This window comes from Haliaeetus leucocephalus, unplaced genomic scaffold, assembly GCF_000737465.1.
Source record: "Haliaeetus leucocephalus isolate CR32 unplaced genomic scaffold, Haliaeetus_leucocephalus-4.0 Scaffold830, whole genome shotgun sequence".
NCBI lineage: Eukaryota > Metazoa > Chordata > Aves > Accipitriformes > Accipitridae > Haliaeetus > Haliaeetus leucocephalus.
The window spans coordinates 13658-36214 of NW_010973266.1; the positions used below are offsets into that span (position 1 = coordinate 13658).

Here is a 22557-nt window from a genome sequence, read left to right on the forward strand (position 1 = left end):
TAAGAAAAAAAATTATGTTCCACCACCAAGCATATTTGCTATAGGGAGCATTGGGATAAAAGAAGAATGCGGCAGGTGTTTAAATCTTTCCTTATGTTACCTGCATGTTTTGAAGAAGTCTGTCTCTGGGAAAAGTGAGGTCAGTTTGCAGATACTATCTAAGGAAAAAGAAAGAGGCCCCGGGGGGGCGGGAAGACAACACACCTCATAGATGAGATGATTTTGTATTTACTGTACTGCACAGTGACCGGGAACAATATTCCTGAAGATGAAAAACAAACTCCATCCCCAGAGAGCACCCTGAAGCCTAAACATCTTCAGGAAATATTTATATCCCTGGGGTGTCCCACCCCTCCCTGCAATGTTCTTAGTTGGTATTTCTCTGAGGGAGAGGGAGGCTCTCATGAAGATACTTCATGCTGCCATGCTCTGAGAAGTCAGAAACAACATGATTGTCCCCCCTCAGCAACCACTTTGTAGTTAAGAGTCCTTCAATTCCCACTGGTCCACGTGCATGGATACGAGAAGTACTAATTCCCACTTCAGCACCTGCAGGAAGCACACAAGATAAAGGCAGTTAATCCTCAGATGTTCATTTCATACGAAGCAGTTTTGCACCTTTATGTAAAAACAGCTGCCTGCCTTTCAGTGACCTGCTTTTCTCTGCTCCTCTCCAAATGCCAGAAGTTACTTTTACATGATTTAGAAGTTAGAGGAGCTTAACTATTACATTATAAATTGTAATCTTGATACTTTTGGCTGCTACAGAGTTACTTTTAGAGAGGAAGATGCAAGAGAGAGGTATCTCTTACATGGATCTTAGACTTGTTTCCTGAGGGTTTAATCCTTCAAAAAAACCAAAACCAAAAAAACCAACCAAACAAAAGCTAAATCAGTCAGATTGTGATCTTATGTCCTTTTTATCATATTGAGGAGATATTGCAAGACCCTGACTAGAATTTTTTAATCACAAGGAACACTGAATGTTCCAGCTGACACAGTAATAGCCTGCTACAGGAGATTTCTGAATTTCTACCTCAGTAAAGAATGTTTTCCCTTGTCTTGTGCAATTCACAGTAGGTGCACCTGTTTATTTAAGCAGTTGATAATCAGTTTGGTTCCTGCCTTTCATTCCTCAACACTGCAGGGCTGGCACACTGGACAACAGCTCAGTCTGCCCAGCAGGAATGAAGCATGGCATTCTTCACAGCACCATTAGAAAGATAAACAACAACAACAAAACTGTTCACCAATTTCAGATCCTGTGTTGCATTGTTCAATCATTACATGCATACAGCATACTTTATTCTGATTGAATAGAGCTTCAAAGGATCCAAACATCTTTGCTCCGTACTGCTGAATTATTCTACATAGTCTGTATAGCAGTATTAGCTAGTTCTGGCAGGAAAAAGATACTAAACCACCTGCTGTTCCATGTGGAGGAAACTTCTAGGCTTCAACTTTTCCTGCGGTACCTTTCCTGAAAACCTTACATTAGACAGCAAGATCGGAGACTAATCCTATCTTCCAGGATTCAGACTGCCACACTTTTCACACAATAGCAAATCCTGCAGTCACATCCCTGCAGTATTTTCTCTCTTACCAAGTCCAAATCTATAGCCGTCAGAGAATCGGGTACTGGCATTCCAGAAAACACAAGCGCTGTCCACATGCTGGAGGAAGAACTCCGCTGTTTTCTCTGGGAAAGAGGCAGAGAGAAAAAAAATCCAGTACATACAGAACGATCAGGCACTCCAATAAACAACAACATAATACAGTGAACAGATATAAAAATACAACTTTCACATGCAACCTTATCAGACAGTATTTAAACAGCCTGGGCTAAGACATGTTCATTTATATCTTCTCCCCAGTATGCTTATCAAGTAGACACAGCTGCAAACGTTACAAGAAGCTTGCAAAGATTAGAAGAAAGCAAAAAGATGTCTAATTCTAAATACATCCAGTCTAGAACCTGCAAACAGGGATAGTTGTATAACTGGGGAGAAAGGACAGCTGCTCCAAACAACATTTTGCAGTCAAACTGAGACAGTTAAACTACAGTCAGCTCTCAATTAATCTCAAACATGGAATTGTTCCAGATAATGAAAAATCCAAAATTAAATTGCTATTGCAGGTAATACTTGGGCAATACAATGCAGACATACCACATGAAATCAGCTTACTAACCCAGTTTAACACAGAGCATGCAAGACCTAAGCAAGCTCAAGCAGAGTTATGCAAGTCTTAGTTCTCTGGAGGACTCCATTCTCTGTATGGCTGTGAGCTGCAGGCCAGTGGCCCTTACCAATAAAATGAACTTTAAGATCAGCTCTATTTCCAGTACACTCCCTAGCAAATCACTAGTGCACCAGGTCCTGTGGCAGTGGGTTACAGTATCAAATGCATGCCTATTAGTGACACTCATTTAAGCTCGGCAGGAGGTAGAGAAACAGAAGCCTGCTTGACTCACACACTGATCAGCCCCAGATCAACACGACCTTACTGCAGCTGATCCTCAGGAGTTCCAAGCTTGGTTTGATCAGAGAGTCAACTTTTGGCTGGGCACAGCTCTAGCTAGGTTTTGAACTGGCACAGTGTTCAAACTGCATGCAGGACAGGTGCTAGGGATGGGAGCAGCACAGAGCTGCACAAAGGAGCACAAGTTCACAACAGAGGCAAGAAACTGTGAATTGAGATAAATGCAGCTTTTATACTAGGGACGCAGAAGTGGGAAGTAAAGGACTGGGAGAGGTAGGGGGAAAGCATTCTTGTCCTTGTTTGCAAGATATAAAAATGACGTGGGAAGACAAAGTGGATAAAGCCTTACCTTCCCTACAATCCCTATTCCATCCATTAAGGTACTATAGAAGCTCACCTCATCAGCCTTCAGAGCCCTAAAGACATCTCCAGGATTCAGGAGATGTTCCTGCAAAACCCTGTGATGCTGTTAAGTCTGCACAATACAGGAACACAAAGCAATTTGTCTGGCAAGAGCATGTGCTGACTTGCCATTGGCCAATTGCTCAAGCACATTCCTTAACATCCTGGAATAAGGGCCACACAATCTGTTTTCTCTGAGCTAAACACGACTGTAGGCACATTTAGCTCATAGGCCTCCAGTTGGTTATGCCTACTACAGACCCAAGAGAAGAACAACTACTGCAATGTAAGAAGTTACAGTAACACCAAGAACTGGCAAACCAAAACAGTTAAGGAAGCAGACTGATCACTAACCATTCTCTGTGATGATAACATCCGTGTGAGAACTTCCATACTTGTGGATATGTTCAACAGCTTCTTGGACACTGTCCACCACCTCAATGCAGCACTCCAGGTCCCCATATTCTGTGCGGAGAGATTTTACTTCTGAAGGGCTGAATGTCAAGTAAGATGCAAACTTTGGGCCAGCGTGAATCTTCACCTGCAATACCAGAAACATTTTGTGCCACTGACCATACCAATGCCTTCCAGGTGAAAGTGTGGCTTCTTGTACCCTGTATGGGATGGAGTTAATTTTCTTCATAGCAGTCCCTATGGTGCTAGGTTAGGGACTTGTGACCAAAACAGTGTTGAAAACACACCAATTTTTTGGCTGTTGCTGAACAGAGCTTGCAAAGCGTCAAGGCTTTCTCTTTTTCCCCCACTCTGTGTCCCTAGCAAGAAGGTTGGGAGTGTGCAGGAACTTGGGAGGGGACACAACCACAGTAGCTGACCCAAACTGACCAAAGGGGTATTCCATGCCATATAATGTCATGCGCAGCAATACAAACTGAGGGGAGGGGTTTTTTTTGAAGAAGGTAGGCATTGCTCAGAGACTGACTGGGCATTGGTCTACCTGTGGCAGATGGTAAGTAATTAGCTTTGCCTCACTTGTGTGGGTTTTGGGGGGTTGGGGTTTTGGTATTCCCCCCCTCTTCTTCCCCTTTCTTCTTCCTCTTTCCTTCGCTTATCAAACTGTCTTTCTTTCAACCCACAACATTCCTTGCTTTTCCTCCTCTTCTTCTCTCCTCCCATCCCACTTGGGGCAGGGGAGAGTGAGCGAGCAGCTGGATGGTGCTTACTTAGCTGCTGACTGGGGTCAGCATTTGTGAATCAAACATTCACTGCATGCAGTGTAAGAAAAATAAGTCTACACTTTGGGAAACTTAGCAGATTGGTGAACTAGCAACAAGGTACAATAGCTGACATGCTAGGTTGGCTACCTACCGTGACATGCTCCTAGTTCAGGACTCATTTCAAATTATTTAAAGCAATCGCATCACTTAAAAAGTCATCAGGCAGGAGGACAGTACAACACTAATACTGGGAAAAGAGCCAAAATATTGCAGCCAGCCCTTGTTTTAAGAAAGCAACTGCAGTGCAGAGCATAACTACAGGAACGGTTCTAAGTTTGCACCTACAAAAGACTTCAGATCTTGAACAGCTTTCACCCTTTTATTTTGTAAACTGACACCAGCCCTCTCTGAAGCATGTTTCAAACAAAAAGAGGTTACTGGGTCCAAAACAAGAAAACTCACACAGATATTTTTCATTTGTTATAAAGAAGATCTAACACATTACCAACCTCTGAGATTAATCATAGCAGCCAAGACACCTAACAATGAGAGATAAATTAGAACTGATACAGCAGAGAAATCCCCATGCAAATGAAACACAGGAAATTTCGACACGACAAACATAAATGGGAATAAGGCACAAATCTGCAAAATTTGAAATGTGAAGGCTTTTAAGAAGGTATCTGTAAACCAGCATTTTCTTGTGCAACTATAAATTCCTTTAACTGCATAATCCTGCTTACTCTTTGCATGTTTCTTGTTGTCAGGTCATAGACAGAGGTAACATCCTCCCCACTGTATTAGGAGCTGGGGGGGGGCGGGTGGTGGAAACACACTAGTCCTCACATTCCTTCCGTCCAAAATCCAGAGATCTATCCTTCACTCTACCCTTCCCAAGAAACAACCAGACATGAAAAAAATCCATTAAGTGAGGACTTGATCCTGACTACCTATCAGCTTCTTTTCCTATGACCCTTTCAACATCACCAAAACATACAGACTCTCTATTTTACCTGCATTAATCACTGCCTGTACATTCTATTTGCCAAATACATACAGCTGTGTGAAAATCCTTGATTTGTATGCAATTCATACTACCTTCATGGATATTTCTCTCCTGATGCATCTCTGCTACCTTTACTGACAAAACATTACCCATGTCAAGACAACTAATTAGCATACTGGCCTTTCGCTGTTTCTTTGACATACTAGGAGGGAAAACAGGTGGGGATAAAGGGCATGCAAGATGAAAGGTTTTAAAAAAAATGTGGACGAAGCAGAGTCAGAAAGGAGAAAAACAGAAAGGGAATTCACTTGGTAAGCTAAATTAATAGATTCAAGAACAGGCTTTGTGTTTGGGAGGTTAACAGCAATTAAGTCAGAATTAAGAACGGCAGAGAAAGGGTTGTGTATATGGTCTTCTAAGGCAGAAGATGATTTTTGCTATATAAAAGGAAGTATTTGTATCCCAGTAATGGCATGTAGCCATCCTGAAAAAGCTGCTTTCAAATAATTTCTATGGAAAAAAACTTGGGGTTGAGTGGAAAAGCAGAGAAAGTTCTCCATAAGTTTATTTACATGTACAGAGAGACATATGGATAAATCAAGTGTTATGCCATCATAAAACTAAACAGGGCTACACCAGCCAGACCAAATGCTTCTAAACTGTTAGGAAAAAAAAAAAAAAAAACCACAAAACACAAGTATGAGTGACTAACCTGTTCCACTCTCAACATGTCTATGATCTGATCAAACAATGGGGTTCTCAGCAAGTCTCGATGAATTAAGAGAGTTTCCAGAGCATTACAGGCAGCAGGATATTCACACTTTGAGTCTCTGACTGAGGTTTAAGAGTAGATAATTGGTTACATAACATTTTTGACAAAGATTTTGAATAGCATATGAATTATCAGTTACCACAACCATATTGCATACTTCAAATACGAAGTTCAATTACACCCATGAGATTCAAGTCACGCGCTCTCAGCTTACTTATTCGTGTGACCTTCTCAACACTGGCATCCGTGTCCACATACACATGACAGATCCCTTCGCTGTGTCCCATCACTGGGATTCCCTTAGCGGCTTTCTGGATATTCCTGACTAGTTGTGATGAACCACGCGGAATGATTAGATCTATCAGCTTATCCAAACGGCAGAGATCTTCTACTTCCTCTCTTGTGTTCACCTGTGGTAGTTGCAATACAAACAGTCTACGGTTTGAACTCTCAAGTTCTGCCCATACTTTTTACACATACCATAGCAAAGATATTGTTGATTTAATTCTAGGCACTTACTAGTTGCACTGCATCTTTGACTCCGTGAATGGAGAGTGCTTCTTGTGTCAGATGATGAAGGATTTGATTGCTATGTGCTGCCTCTTTCCCTCCTTTAAGTAGTAAACCATTTCCACTGGCTATGGCCAAAGCAGACACCTGTCAGAAAAGAAGTTATTTTAAAAAAAAAAAAGAAGAGAGAGAGAAAATTAATCTGTCTCTTCTGTCAGAACAACACCCACAAAAGAGACTAAGAACAGGATTTTTATCCTGTTGATTTACTCAATTTTAATCTACAGTTTTCATTTTATGGCACCAAAAAAATCATTACAAGTAACAGCACATTTAACTCCAGAAATGAAATGTGTTAAGTATTTCAGGAACAAACTTGAGTTTTCAGGGTACTATTGCCAGGGGGAGACTGCAGTGCACAAGTCAGAGGAAACCCTGGACATAGGCTCTGGTATGAACTGGGTAGCTGTGTGGGCAATCACTCCAAGAATAATTTTAGGTGCAAGAACTCTTGTCCCTAGCCATTCTGGCAGGAAGTAGCTAATGAGCTCTTCCTACAAGCAAGAAGAACATTTTCATTGTGCTGTCTAAAACAGAAATCATAAATAGACAACACTTGCCATAAGTCTGGGGAAAAAAACCTTCCAGACAATAGGCCCAGCATCACCTGCATGACGGTTTGCTTTCATGTTTATAACCAGAAGGAACCAACTGATATTGTTGCCTTTCCATTTAAGGTGCCAGATTTCACCATTTGAGTCCAGCAACACAACTAGACCATACTTCAAAAAAATGCTCTAAAGAAGCCACCGCTTTTTAGAAGTTAAATAAAAAATTACTTCTGCTGTTGAAAACATATACCCAATTCATTCAATCTCCAGACGCTAGTTCTTATTGGTGTTTTCACTACTAAACTGAAAACCTCTTTAACACAGGGGTGGTGGTAGGTTTTTTTTGTTGTTTGTTTCAGGTTTTTTGTTCTTTTCTACCTAGGAATATGTCAGACACAATAAAGCTCTCTTCCCAGACTTATTTTACTTTTGTATCCCTTTTTGTCTTCCTCACTCCAATCCCACTCACCACAGCCTCGCAACTTGTCCACTTCTTTGGGGAAAAAAAACCCAACAAACATACACTCCTTTAGAAAACAAAATCACCTCCTCTCCAGAACCTTTTAGAATGAACAAATTAAGCATTTGAAGTTATTTTACTGTATTTCTATCTTCTGGGAAAAGATCATCTGTATCATTATCATCATCTATATGTATCATCACCAAACCTGCACTCGTTAATATATCAATTGTATGCTGTTGAGATGTGGATGCCAGAATTAGCCAGGCTGTCACCTAACAAGCAGTTACGTGTTCTCAGATCGCCTCCTTTCCCCTTCCAATATCAAATGGATAACAACAATCACAATGTTTGATACTCTACCTCATCCTGCTGTCAGCAATTTGAAAAGAATATTGAACAATAAGAAATAGTTCAGAAAAAAACACTAGGTATAATAGTCTAGGAAACCTGCCTTACATAGATATTGTGTATCTTTCTAACTTATAAAACTAGACACTAAAAAGCAGTCTGATTGTATTTTGAAAGTATCTTGTAAGTATCTGCCTCTCCAAAGGTCAGTATCACAAGAGAAAGCTAAACAAATAAGCTTATTTAAATAAAGAATTCCGCTCTGCAGGCAAAAGATTAAAAGAAAGGTTATGAACCGATTCGAAAAAATGAAAAGAAAAAAAATAATCAAGAATTCAGACACAAAAAACTGTGTGATTAAAATGAGAACAGAAGATAAGGGTTTCAAAACAGTTCAGTCCCTTCAAAGAATAGTAGAGCATGACTATACTTCAGAGCATTTGGTAGAATCTATAGGAAGCGGTCTGTGAAAAATGTTCGCAGTTTGGCCTTGTAAGTATTAGAGGCAAAAATGCTATTTGTGTATGCTCATTAGAAGCTTATTAAATCTTAACTGGTAATCTGCAATTGTTTCAGCTTTACTGCAACTCCAAGATGAACTCCAGGCACTGACCTAACTCTGCATAAGCTATCTCCAGCGAGCAAATCGAGCATGCTCTATTTCAGGGCAAAGTCAAATTTCCCCTGTAATTGCCTACCCAAACAAGCATGAGGTGCAGTAGTAAACTAAGAGGAGGGAACTGCTCCTCTGCACTCAGAGATCATCCTACTATGAGCTATAGCATGGGACAGAAACCATGCAATTCAAATGCAGAGGTATCAAAGATGATCCTCTGAAGCTGCATCAGAGGACCTGATGTGAGTATGAGGACAGGAAGCTGGCAGGAAGAAAAGCAACAACCAAGAGAAGCTATTCCAAGTCTGTAAAACAAAGAGGGGAAGAAAGCCAGCAAGAGTCAGTCTGGTTTAAGTTTTAAGATAAGATAAAGGGGAAGAGAAAGATGGAGACATCAACTACGCAAGGCAAGAGACCAGGGTTGAAGTCCAGAAGACAGACTAGAATTCAACAAGGAAAATACTGGTTATCTATGAAGAACGGAGCTTGCAGCAAGGAGCTAATGATGGTAGACAAGGGAGACTAGTGCCTTTTCATTTCACGGGAACTTTGCCTAGAGCATATACTCCCTTTCAGTATGAAATGGGGACCACTCACAAAATTCAGGCATGAAGTACCAAGCTGTCCACTGATTGAGTCTCACTTCCTTTTGAAGTGTCTGTACCCACCACTTTCTCCTCAAACACCTGCTCGTATGTTAGAGAACTCATCAATCAATCTTCCCAGACACCTAATGTTAATTGTGGGAAATAGTGTTGATAATGAAGTTCTTTTGTTTTCTTTTCAAAATCTACTACAATTGCTCAGTAAAGTAGTCGGGAGTTAGAAAATAAGATCAAGGTTACCTCTGCAACATTAGTTCAGCCCCTGTATTTTCATGCATTATAACAGCATTTACTCACAGCAATACTCCCACACAGCACTGCAGATGAAGGTATTTGCCTTTAAGATACCTGCCTTATTCCTGGCACAAGATAAATGATATTCACTTACAGTACACTATTTGAGATTTTCACTAGCTTTTCCAGCAACTTCAGTACTTTAAGTTCTTAAAACACCGTTCTTCCTCACATCCATCTCACTACAACTGAGTAAAAGCTATCATTCCACCTCACTGCAAACAAGCAGTATCAGTACAGGACAGACCACTCAAAGCCTGGAACTTCTGTGCTTTCTGTGCTTGGCCTTTTTATTTATTTATTTATTTAAGTCATGTATTCCTAACAGTTACAGTTAATTACTAGCATCTGTATTCAACAGTTCCTGTTTAATCCCAGCCTGCAGTTTAGCTGTATGCAGCATGGACAGATGAAACAAGTACTTATTGGTAGGAGCCTCCCAAGCTGTGAGTTAAGCACTGAACATACATTCATAAGACACATGCAGGAACTGCACCATCTGAATGTAAGATAACTCCTTCTATATGTCAGGTTTTAAAAAGAGGAAAAAAAAAAAAATCAGGCCTGAATAACTTCAAACGCTGCAGAAGCAAGTCTTGAGAATATCTCTGCAGGAAAAAATAGGGATGCCAACAAAATCAATTTTAGAAGAATCCAAGCAAGAGTCCTTTGAGACAAGACTTCTTGCAGTCTCCCAGTTGCTCACCAACAGAAACACCCTTTTCTTTTGTCATCAAAGAATTCCCAACAGTGTAATCTGCCCTCCTTACATACCTGTGGAAGACAGTCTGGACGGGACTCAAAGATCACCAGAAGGACACCAATAGGCACTGTCACCTGCTCCAAATCCAGGTCTTTTGCTATTCGTGTTCGCCGAATTACACGGCCAACGCTGTCCTGTGAGGATGCTGCAATCTGACGCAGACCAATAGCCAAACTGTTCAGCTTTGATGTAGACAGACTTAGACGTTTCAACAAAGGAAGTGCCAATCTCCCTAAAAGAAAGAAAAAATTGTGTTGGAGATATATTGGTCTGCCTAGGCTCAAGCAAAAGCAACTTAAACAAGTGGTGAACCTAAGGAAAATTCAAGTATTTCCCACACCGTAGCAAGAAACCTACCCGAGATGAAAAATGCACAGCATTAAGTCCGGTAGCCATAATAAAACCACTCAAACGTGACACTGATTTCACCCACCACCACATTTTCACCTAATGCGGTTTAAGTGATTTGTACATGAAGCACCATCAACAATCACAAAGGTAAGGTTTGTTCTATTTCAAGTACTGCTATATGTCTGAATTTCTTACAGATTTCTACTCTTGCAGTATTTCTGGAAGGTTCAGACAGTAATTTCAACTTTTAATTTTACAGATAGAAATCCCAAAGCACAGATGCATGCATATCATTTCTGTTCAGACTGGGCAGGAACTGTCTGACTTTTCTACTCTGAACACATTCAGACAGTTAGTTAACACAGCAATGTTCCCTCAAGTAATCTGGTCAGTAGAAAACAGTTCCCTGGCATCTTCCACAAAGTATTACAATTCATGATGTGTCATTTTCATACATTTGCTATCCCTATATGTACACATCCCAATCCCAACTTCTCAATGAATGCATCAATCTAACACAGAAGAATGGGTTTAATCCAAGCCACCTAAAGAGAACCTTCCTCAGTCAGAAGGGGTCATGGTCCTTTTTGGAGAGCATGAATTTAAGTATAGAGATGACCATCTTCCCCTCAGGAGCCAAACATTATCTTAACCAGCCCAGAAAATATTCACTTCACACATGACAATAACAGAGATATGTTTTGTTATATACCATTTCTAAAGCTAGTTCCCTTTAGCAAAATGGGGGCCCTAATTTTTTTTTTTTTTTTTTTTTTTTTTACAATACACTGCTTGGTGTTTTGCAAGGCCTCAGTATCTTCTCTGATGAAGGCATCTGTTTTACGTAATTAAGGAAGCTGCAGCTATTTACACTGACAACCTCTCGAAGTCCTGGGTTCGCTAATCTTTGACAGCCATACTACTTAATCCCAGGTGAGAGAAGATTCTAGTTTTGCTCATTTCCTTCGAGGCCCAGAGAGGTTCAAGACAATAGGATTACCATGGAATGACTTGAAATATTACCTTTATTTTCAGCCTCTTCCAAATCCTTTTTGTTCGCCAGGAGAATTTCTTCTCTCTGGTCAGTTAGTAAATCAGCAAGACGATAAATAATCTCCGCTCTCTGAAAGAGAAAACAGTTTCTGAACTGACTTCTTACACAAAGTCCATGCCATTTGACATCTGTTCCCCTTCAGTTCCTTTATGTTGACCACATCCTCTCACTGTCTTGACTCCCTGAATACTTGGGGCCAGCTGATTTTTCCACCCTGCACCACACTGAAAAATGAGGCTGAACACTGCTTCAACCCTTAGTTTTCTTTTTATTATCTTGCTTTCCATGCCCAGCCTTCTTCACCAAACCCACAATGTTCTTCCTTTAAGACCACCTTGTCTTCTTCAAAACAGATGCCACATTTTACCTACCCAGCTGCGGAGCAGTAATTGTTTGTCTACAGCTCCTCTTTTGCATACACGACACCCGGGAGTGAACGGAGCATGTTATTCCACTCAATTCTTCAGCAGCTCTGATCACAATTAATTTCTGTGTGATATTCAACGCTATTAAAATTTTTATAAACCCCACATAAAAGCATATATTACTTCATAGCCCCAAGGCACATTATCTTTCTGCTCTTCTCATCTCTTTAAGCATGCTACAATCCAAATGATGGATCTGGCACACAAAGAATAGATTCTTGTCCCAAGGGGCCCATTTGTATTATAAATCCATGTGGTAAAGCTTGCCATACATTCACAAGCTTAACAAGTGAGGCCATATTGTTCTGTCACCTGCTCAGGCTGTAGAGCCGCCAGGGTCCTGCCACCAGCTCGAGCCATTTCACCCTGTTGCTCTACTGTAGGACCTGCAAAAAACCCCAAAAATATGCTATGCAGACAAAGTAACAGTACATGTGGACGTGAACACTAGCCCTTCCATCTTCCAATTCTTTGCTCAAAGCAGGAAAGCAGGTAAAGCATCTTAAACAGACATATTCAAGAAATCTGTTGTATGCTAAAACAGAAAAATCTGTACCTGACACAAAAATACTGCTATGGTCCCCAAACATAAAGAGTCATCACAGAGATTCTGTAAGATCACCACGCCAGAGGCAAGAGTGCACCATGTATCAAAAAGACTTGAGAAAGGGCAAATGAACACCAGGATAGATACATCTCAGGGCATGGTAGGCTACTGAAAGAATGGAGACGAACTTTGAGAAGTTTAAGTATCTAACTGAGGAAAACAGAAAGGACTACAAAATAGCATGGGAATGTACAAACAATAATGGAAGCCAAAACCCAATCTGAGTAACAGCTTGCAGAAAAATTGCTTTCCCTCTGTCTCTCCCTGTATGCATTTTAGAAGGGTTCCTATAGAAGAAAGGTGGTGTTTGGGTTTTTTCTTTTTTTTCTGGCAGGACCTCAAAGAATGTGTCTCAAACTGAAATGATATCAAACAGGTTACTTCTGTTTGTATTTCAAAAAAAGTCACCAGGTTCAGGTACCATTTCCCCGAAGAGTTTACAAGTAGCTCATGGAAAACCTAAGTTGTAATTTTTAACTCTCCTGAAAATGCCTGTAAAACAGATGACTTGAAGGTGATAAATATGACCCAGCCTCTATTTAGGAGGGGTCCCACGGAAATTGTCAGAGCAGGAATTCCAATGTTATAGAAAATATCAAGAGGTATAGTAGGAAGTGTAAGAAAAGAACTTGTGGACGTATGATTAATTAGACTTATTTAAGAAGTGTTAAAAACCTTTTTAAAGCAAAGTCATACTTTACAAAGTATGGTATGTTTTGGTGTTCTTTGAGAAAAGCAACATATATGTAAGCAGATATAGCTGATTTTAAAAAGTTACTTGAATTTCTGAAGTGTGTTCTTTGGAAGATAGAAGACAAAGAAAGGATTGGAGTAAACACTTGCCACAATAGCAGAAGAGTGCCAGTGAATTCCACAGAGACTTTTGCTGTTTGCCATATTTCTAAGTGACTAAGAATGGGGTCACAAGATGAAAAGCTTTACTGCCGATACAAATTTATTATAGTGGAACTAACTGAAAAGTGTCACTATCTCACTTTTCCCTAGAAAGCAGCTTTTCAGAGGAGGACCTGGGGGTCCTGGTGGACACCAAGCTGAACACAAGCCAGCAGCATGCCCTTGCCGCAAAGGCAGCTAACGGTGTCCTGTGCTGCCTTAGGAGGAGTGTTGCCAGCAGGTCGAGGGAGGTGATCCTGCCCCTCTACTCAGCACCGCTGAGGCCGCACCTGGAGTGCTCTGCCCAGTTCTGGGCTCCCCAGTACAAGAGGGACGTGGACACTATGGAGAGAGCCCCATGAAGGGCAGCAAAGATGATGAAGGGACTGCAGCATCTCTCATATGAGGAAAGGCTGCGAGAGCTGGGACTGGTCAGCCTGGAGAAGGCAGCTCAGGGGAGATCTCATCAGTATGTACAAATACCTGAAGGGAGGGTGTAAAGAAGAAGATGGAGACAGGCTCTCTTCAGTGGTGCCCAGTGACAGGACAAGAGACAATGGACACAAACTGAAACACAGGAGGTGCCTCCCATCAGGAAGCACTTTTGCACTGTGAGGATGATTGAGCACCGGCACAGGTTGCCCAGGGAGGTTGTGGAGTCTGCATTTTAGGAGATATTCAAAAGCTGTCTGAACACAGTCCTGGGCAACCTGATTGAGCAGGAGGCAGGGCCAGATCACCCCGTCATCTGTCATACTGTCCCTTCCAACCTCAGCCAACCTGCAATTCTGTGATTTCCTCTGCAGCCAAGTCACTAGGCCATGAAACAGCAAGTGTAATTCAAACCAGATAAACATGAAGCAATGTAGAGGGGAAAAGGAAAATCAGACCTTAGTATTGTAAAAAATAATACTATGAAAACAACATGTCAGTGAACATCAACATCAAAAACCAAATTAAATGTTTGGAATTATTAGAAAAGGCCTAGAGAACATAATAGAAAACATCATCAGTCTTATCAAAATGCAGTTAGTCCTGCCATCTCATAAATTAAAGCTTCATTTGCATCTTGAATGCTATGTGGAATTTTGATTTTTGCCCATCTCAAAAAGGCCACAATAGAATGAAAACAGTTTTGAAAAGAGAAACAGCGATGACTAAGTTTTTGGAAAAGCTTCAGTACAAAATGTCTAAGACCAAACCTCTTTCACATGGAAGAGAAATGATGAGGGGAAAGACGATGTCTCACACCTTCAAAGTTGAACAGGGGTTGATCACCCATAAAGGCAGTAGGGGCATCAAATGAAGCTACCAGGAAGAAAATTCAAAGCCTTCCCCGTCCTCCCAAACCCAAATTAAAGCAAGCAGTTCTTCACATAGTTCTAGCTCCAGATTTTACACACAGTACCTAGTTAAGTTTCTTGACTATTGTGACACAGAGCATTGTGGATGCTAAGTCTTTCTATGGGTTCAAAGAATGATTCGACAAATTCATACAATAAATCCACTGAGGATTATTATACGCAAAGAAATTCGCTTGGCTTAAAGTGCAAGTCAAAATTATCACTCTGTATTTGTCCTATTCTGCTAAGGTCACAGATTTTTGGTCTGTCTTTCTCCAGTGATTGTTCACTGTCCCAGCAATGCAGTGGCAGGAAAACATTCCTACCTGCCATACCAGAAGACTGAGTCATAAAAGGAATTTATGATAAGAAATAAAACTAAACACTATCTTAGTTCAGCAGCACATTCTATGTCCACATTTTCACACTGAAATCTTCAATACTAGATGATAACCGCTAAGGCTAAAAATGGTAAAAATTCTACTCATAGCGTTCTTCAAATGAAAGTCTGATGCAGCAGTTTATCAGCTGGAGGGAACCAGAGCAGAGGATTCAACATTTTCTATTCCTACTTTAGAAAATACCTTTCAAAATCCATTTCTCGAGCAGAGTGTGGTTTCCCAGTTATTGTACAGGTCTAGCCAAATTTTAACTCTAACCTTTCAGGAAATGTCTATAACTTTCAATGAACACACTACCTCTGTACTCACCTGCAGGTTTTACTTCTGAAAAAAAAGTTCCAACTTTTTTCCCTTCCACAATATCTGTGATGACATGACCTGAGATCTTTGGGTGGGTTCCATTTGCAATCACTACAGATGTGCCTCCTTGAAGGGCCCACAGAGCTGCTTTCACCTACAACGAAGGATAGAGCCAGTTCCAGGAAATTCACTTGTTATTTAAACCACCACTCTCAACAAGACTTCTTGCTCCACTTTGGTCTCCAGATTGATCACTTATTCTTTCAAAGAGCATTCAACACACTTCAGGAATTTCCATAATGTAGCATTGAATGAGATCATGTATTTGTGCTTTACCTTCCCTTCCTTAACCAGCTGCCATTTCATGAGCACACTTCAAGTTTTCCTAACAGCCTGCTTTTTTCAAGACTTCTGCAAGGGCACTTTGGTCATACGTTCTTTTTCACCATTACCTTATGTTGCAAGTTCTTCTTACTGTTTGAAGAAACCCAATTTTCTTTTTTGAAAAGATTCTGTTGCCACTTTCCCTGACATTGATTAGCCATCAATAATTAATCCCCTTTAAGTGACCATGTGATGTACTGCAGAGCACTGTTCTTGCTCAGGTCTTAGCCATTACCATATAACATTAAAAAATTATTCAATACCTTTAGCTGTCTGAATTACTCCTTTGAAGTTTGATGAGTCTAAGCACTCCTCATGGGTCTGGTTAAGATGTAGAGATATTCTCATTGTTTATAACCCTTTGGTAAAGCTATGAAGTTTGCTGAAGAGTAACTCAGGTTTCCACACAAAGTTTTTACCTATTTTGTTCACATTTCCTGTTCATGTTCTCATCGTATTTTTTATTTATTTGCTTCTACTTTTTGCTTGGATGTATGCCCATTGTCTTAATAGTTGTTTCTTTCACTAGGCTCCATTTGAAGACTGTGCACTTCTTCAGTTTTGAATTATATGCTTTTTATTTGACATTCTTCACCCTTTTTGTTGTTATTTTGGAGGAAGATTCTGTAAGTATAGCATATAGGAGTCATCTTCAAATGTCAGGACTGCAGCATACTAAGCAATGTATAGAAGCAACACGCATAAGATCTGAGGTAAGAAGAAAGTCTGAAACAAGAACAATCTGATGTTCACAGACAGATGGAAACTGAAATCAATGATATTAGCAGATCACCTGTGTGCTAAAGGCTGTCATGGAGGGTTGGTGGGGAGGCAGGCATCGTGATCAACATGAGCTCTATGAAATTTAGGGGCAGTATCTTTGTAGGCATTGCCCTAACATGAAGGACAACATGAGCTCTCTTTCTGAACGTCAGTGTTGGCATACTGAAGTTTGCTTAGTCCTTCTACAGAATGTTAAGTTACAGCAGGATTACCTTATTAGTAAGAGTCCTTTGAAATCCCCATGTACTGATTAGTCCTAAGATTAGCCTCTTTCCACACACCTGAGCTGTTCTTTAAGGCATCACAACATGATTTCTCTAAGATCTCCCCCCTTCCAACATTGCACTGGTTCATGCCAAAATACAAAAACACAAATCCAAATCCCAGATGTTACCTGCTGAAGAGATACTGCCTGTGGTCTCCTTAGTTTCTTTTCCCGATCAAGGTATGGGCATCATTATCCCACTATATTTAATTACATGTCATTTATTTTACTGCAAAAGCTTCTCTGCTTCCTCACTTCTACACTTTCCTAATATGGTTCTACAATTAGGTATTACTCCATATTCACCAGGAGATGCCACCTGTTGGATATGCCTATCACATCAAATTCGACTACCACAAGACCATCAACTGCTCCATTTCTGCTCAAATTTCATGCTGATAATCAGGATTTGTACTTTGAGCTATGATCTGTTTATTCTATTATTAATGTTACAGTTTTCCAGAAATATCACCCAATTCTCAACTGTAACAAATTTTTGTTACAACAGCAGCATTGAGATTTGTCTCTGTGCGACTCAGATTTAAAGATACCAAATACCTCTAACAGATTATTATTATTTTTACAATACAAGTACTTTCTGACCTTGGCAGCTTTCCCTTCAATACCTGGAATCATTTAAACCATTCCAGAAGCCAGGTCAAGGGAAAGCTGTTGCTAAATGAGCTCTGTACATCCCATAGTTACAAACAGAACACTCAAATTCCTCCTCCTTTTGCCACCTTCCAGTCCATGCTCTGATACTGAAGTATGTCTTACCTGAATCTTCAGAAAAGGAAATAAAACATAAGATAACTGGTGAAGAATTTCACTTTGGTCTTTCCCTGGTTAGTCAAAATCTACTTCAGTTCTTAGAAACAACCTTCCAGAGGTGTCCTTAGGAAACCCACATCAACTAGTACTGCTGTAGTGCATATCTCAGCATCACGAGAGACATGCTGAAGTCTCACACCACACCCATGTTTATGCACTCACAGCAATGAATACTGAGGGCATCTGAATGTACACAGCACTAAAAACCATTGGCCCTCCTACCTCTGCTATCTTGTACTCGAGAACTACAGTACCTTTGCCTCCACCAATATATCCTTCAGAAGCAAACAGCACATGTACAAACTCAGGAGACAGAGGTATCATATCAGATTCAAGTGACAGGGATTCCCAACATCTTTGGATTATCACATATGAAAGAAGTGAGGACCGACTCTTATTTTAATTTAAAAGACCAACTTAATACAGTTCCAAATGTCACATTTTACAAACTACTGGAATGTAATTCATTAGTTGGTCTTTTCAATTCACATGGACCGAAGAGAGAAGCTGAAGGAACGCATACACCGTTCCAGGGCACTCACAGAATAACTGATGCCAGAAAGGATCTCTGGAGATCGTATAGTCTAACCAACTGCTCAAAGCAGGGTCAACTAGAGGAAGTTACTCGAGATACCATGCAGTCAGGTTTTGAACATCTCCAAACATTTGAGATTCCACAAGCTCTCTCAGCAACCTGCTCCAGTGCTTCAGCAACCTCACCGCAAAATTCTTACATTTCAGCTTAATTTCTTGTATTTCAGTCTGTGCCCATTGCCTCTTATCTGTTCCCTGAATACCACTGAGAGGAGTCTGGCTCTGTCTTCTCTACACCCTCCCTTCAGGTATTTATACACAAACCTTCTCTTCTCTGGGGTAAACGGTCCTAGCTCTCAGCCTCTCCTAGTGTGACAGATGTTCCGACTCTTTAATCGTATTTATGGCTCTCTGTTGGATTCACTGTAGCACGCCATGTCCTTCTTGTACTGCAGTGTCCAGAACCAGACACAACTCTACAGATGTGATCTCACTATTGCTGAGTAGAGGGAAATAAACATTTCCTGCTGGCTGTGTTCTTTCTAATGCAACCCAGGATGCTGTTGGCCTGCTTTGCCCAAAGGGCATATTGCTAGCTCACATTCTGCTTTGTGTCTACCAGGACCCCCTATGTTGTTTTCAGTGAACCTGCTTTCCAGCCAGTCAAGTCCCCAGCCCATACCGGTGAATGGAGTTGTTCCTTCCTAGGTGTGGCATTTCCCATAATGGAACTCGGTAAGGTTCCTGTCTGCCCATTTCTGTAGCCTGTCAAGATCCATCTGAATGCCTGCACAATCACCTCGTCTATCTCCCTTTCCACATCTCCCTTTCCTTCCCAATAACAAAAACCAGTGTTCCGTATTTCTACCTTGGCTTCCATGCCTCCCATTCCCACTCGGGATTTGGTTCCAAACGTTACAGACTGCTGGTCTCCTGGGTAGAATATGTCAATGAGCTTTGCATCATCAGATCCTGGAGGGCTGTCAAAGAGTCCTGAAATAAATAATAAAAATCTGTTAGTGTTATATACCCTCATATCCAAAGCTCACCCGTGAAAAAAGAAAAAAAACATCAATGAGGCTGAAAAGCTGTATTTCATTTTACAGCACTGAAAACTTTCACTGAACCCTGCTTTTTGTGGGACTGAAAGCATGCAACACTTAACAGGCAGACTTAAGAAGCATAGCTTTACCAAAAGCATAATGAATAAGAAACTGAAAACCCACATGCTGAATACCAGCATGCAAGCTGGGAGGTAGAGACATTTGGTTGAGGTTACAGAGACAGTTTACAGCTTTTATACATTCAAAATCAGGGCTTATGTATACAAGCCCACAACTGAACAGGCAAAGGACAGTCCTCCTCACCAAAATCTCAGATTATATTCTTGAATACTGGGTTGTACAGTGATGAACTGGGCAATTCAGAAATACATAAAAAGGGCAACTAACAAATTCTGCTAAGAAGGAACACAACACTACAGAGATATACTCTTACTAATTTTTAAAAAAATCTAGTAATTTTATGTAACTATGTTTGGAATTGAATGATGCTTTGGTTTACCTAAGATGTTAAACCTAAACTCTACCACCAGACTTCCCAGAAATTCTATATGAACAAATACTGGCATTACAAATTAGAGGGCACAAGTGCAGACTATCTGTGTCCTTCCTTGATAGAAGAAGACATGCATCATTCCATAAACAAGATGTCACATTGAATGAATAAGCTTGGAGGATGAGGGTGTTGGGTGTTAATTTTTTTTTTACAACTTGTTTTGACTGTCGCTTTTATGAGTTGTTCTCAGACAGTCATTTCAGCTAGAATCAACCATGAAATCCAGCTGAATCTGCTAAAAGAAACTGTGTCTATGGAAAGGCACCTCCTTCCTCCTCATGGCCTACAATATGTCTCAAAGTCCAGGATCCACTGAAAGAAACCCATCTGGAGAAGATGAAAAGACTATGTGACTTGGGTTATGCAGACTGCACTGATCCGAAACTGGATCCACTACCCTCCTCTCTCGAAAAGGAGCTTCAACATCCATCGGTGACAGACTTATGTCACAGCAGCACAGCTTAGAAGAGTAAAGCAGTGTAAGCCAGATGTCTGGGAGACAGAAAAAGCTAGTAAGTTCCAAGTATCTGGAAGGCAATGACCAGGACTTGTAACGTACCCATAATTCACTGAAAGACAGAACCTCCTGACAGAAGAAACAGACTATTGTAGAATAGTATGTGGCTTATCCTCCTGATTCTAAACACACAGCCTTTATCCTGCATATTACTCATGACTATATCATACAATTCTGTGAAGCTAGCAGAAGTACCATAATACATATCGTATTCTGCATTCTGGAACAAGTCTCAACTTCACATACATTCTCACCGACCCGGATTCAACAGTGTGGCAGACACTGTTTGGCTTATGCAACAGCATCAGCATTGGATATATGCCTTAAGGAGTTATGGGGTACATTGTAATTGTCCCTGTAAAAGATATGAACTGAAGAGATCAGCAAAACCCAAATACATAGGTTGGTTCGACTATCTGATGTATTTCAATAGAAGAAGAAAGTAAAGAAATTACTCACAAACCTTCTACATCTGAGAGAACAATCAGGAGATCAGTTTTCATTTCCACAGCCAGTCGTGCTGCCAGACTGTCATTATCCTTCACACTAATCACCTGCAATGCACATGCATATCAGCAGCACTGAATAGCGGGAGGAACTAGGAAATATTTGGCTCCAACATACAAAAGCAAGTTACCTCAGCACTACCAAGTCCTTCTGAGCTACTTTATTCACACCCACTGGAAACTTAGAAGGTGATCTTTGTGTGAAAGTACATATGCTTTTGGAGTGCAGTAAAGTGGTATCAACATGACAAGCAGTGTGATCAGCACCTGCATTCTCCACCTTGGTGCCCAGTGACAGGACAACAGGTACTAACAGACTCTGCTTTAAGCAGGGGTGCTGGACTACGTGACCTGCAGAAGTCCCTTCCAACTTCAGCTATTCAGTGAAAACCAAACTGGGCATGCTTGCTTTTGGCAGAGCAGACATCATCTGCCCTGCTTTCACCCCACACCACTGTATCATGCCGGAAGCAGATAGGTCAGCATAGTCTTCAGTACCCTCTGTCCACATTACTAATTTTGTATGTTTGTTTCCCTGCTGCAGGCTTCAGAGGTCCCCATTTATGGCATTAGTGAAGTACCCCTTACTGCTGTACCATCTACAAGCAGGATTCACCCCCTTGCAATACTTTACCCACATTTACCCCCTGCAGATCACTATTCGGCTCTGGAGGTGGAACAACAGCATCATTAGTGTTAATTATAGGGACAATATTCATTCTTAGAAGCTCATGCAATGTTCCATTTAAGTTCCGACGCTTCTGTTCATCATGGAAATCCAGGTTGGTGACTAAAATCTAAAAGGAGGAAAATAAATTAATATATACTTAGCCTACCGCTTTTCCTGAGAACATCATAAATGTATGTATTAACATATCATAACAGATCAGCCGTGCCCTTTGGGTCACTAAAGAAACATAAGCCACATTTAAAGGATAAAGAATACAAGTGAGAAACACTCTTTGCACAACATTTTCAGGTTTATATGCCTTAACTTCCACTGGAGCCTATAAGGGCCTTTCTCAAGCTGACAGATCACAGGCTCCAGGAATCAACTTAGGAAAAAAAACATAAGCAGAACATAGATGCTGATGATAACTACTAAGACCCTAAACAATTTGTAAGATTACTCAAGACACTGCTTCTCCTGTTTTCCTTCCCAGTGTAATGTTTCTACTGCCGCAAGCAGGAGGGATGCTTTGCCTCAAGACTTCTCTTCGGCTCTAGAACTCACCTGCTTTTCTGAAAGAATCTTGGTCTTAAAGCCTCCTGCATGCAGACATCACCCCTTTCTTTTTGGTATTTTAAGACAAAAAAACCTCAACTTCTGCTCTGAAGAGACTTTTTTTCATTTTTACTCTACCATTGGACATTTAAGAACTAAGCAAAAAACTCCACCACACAGATGTTACAATAGCACTTGGAATCAATGTGTACACTGACTTTTTTGGCATGGGCAATTAATTCTTCTAAATCGAAGGAATGATAGTTGTCTACCGACTTGAACAAGATTATAATCCAGTGCAACCTACAGCAATTGTTAGCTATACTGTAAACATTTTAGTGATATCAGCTATACTGTGTTACAGGAAGAAGTTCCTCCAAGCGAGACTTCATATTAGGCTCCTAAATTAATTAAAAGTGTCTAAACAAATAAGGACTTACAGTTGATGCAATTCTGCATTCTCAGAGTTTTTAA

General features: G+C 40.7%; 1 protein-coding gene across 2 annotated transcripts in view; it reads right to left on the reverse strand.

Moving 5' to 3' along the window:
- Window positions 1–208: 208 nt before the first annotated feature.
- The window catches only part of ALDH18A1 (aldehyde dehydrogenase 18 family, member A1), a 41764-nt gene continuing 19415 nt past the window's right edge, over window positions 209–22557 (reverse strand). Inside the window, exons 7-19 of one of the 2 annotated variants that reach the window (XM_010581934.1) lie at window positions 21503–21655; window positions 20816–20906; window positions 19087–19211; window positions 15431–15575; window positions 12189–12262; window positions 11421–11520; window positions 10058–10278; window positions 6356–6493; window positions 6051–6246; window positions 5777–5898; window positions 3238–3424; window positions 1604–1699; window positions 209–549 (exon numbers count right to left, since the gene is read on the reverse strand). In XM_010581934.1, the coding sequence (XP_010580236.1) occupies window positions 368–549; window positions 1604–1699; window positions 3238–3424; window positions 5777–5898; window positions 6051–6246; window positions 6356–6493; window positions 10058–10278; window positions 11421–11520; window positions 12189–12262; window positions 15431–15575; window positions 19087–19211; window positions 20816–20906; window positions 21503–21655 (1830 nt within the window). In that variant the 3' untranslated portion in view covers window positions 209–367. Of the gene's footprint in view, window positions 550–1603; window positions 1700–3237; window positions 3425–5776; window positions 5899–6050; window positions 6247–6355; window positions 6494–10057; window positions 10279–11420; window positions 11521–12188; window positions 12263–15430; window positions 15576–19086; window positions 19212–20815; window positions 20907–21496; window positions 21656–22557 lie in introns of both variants that reach the window. The other variant, XM_010581933.1, reaches the window with a different exon arrangement.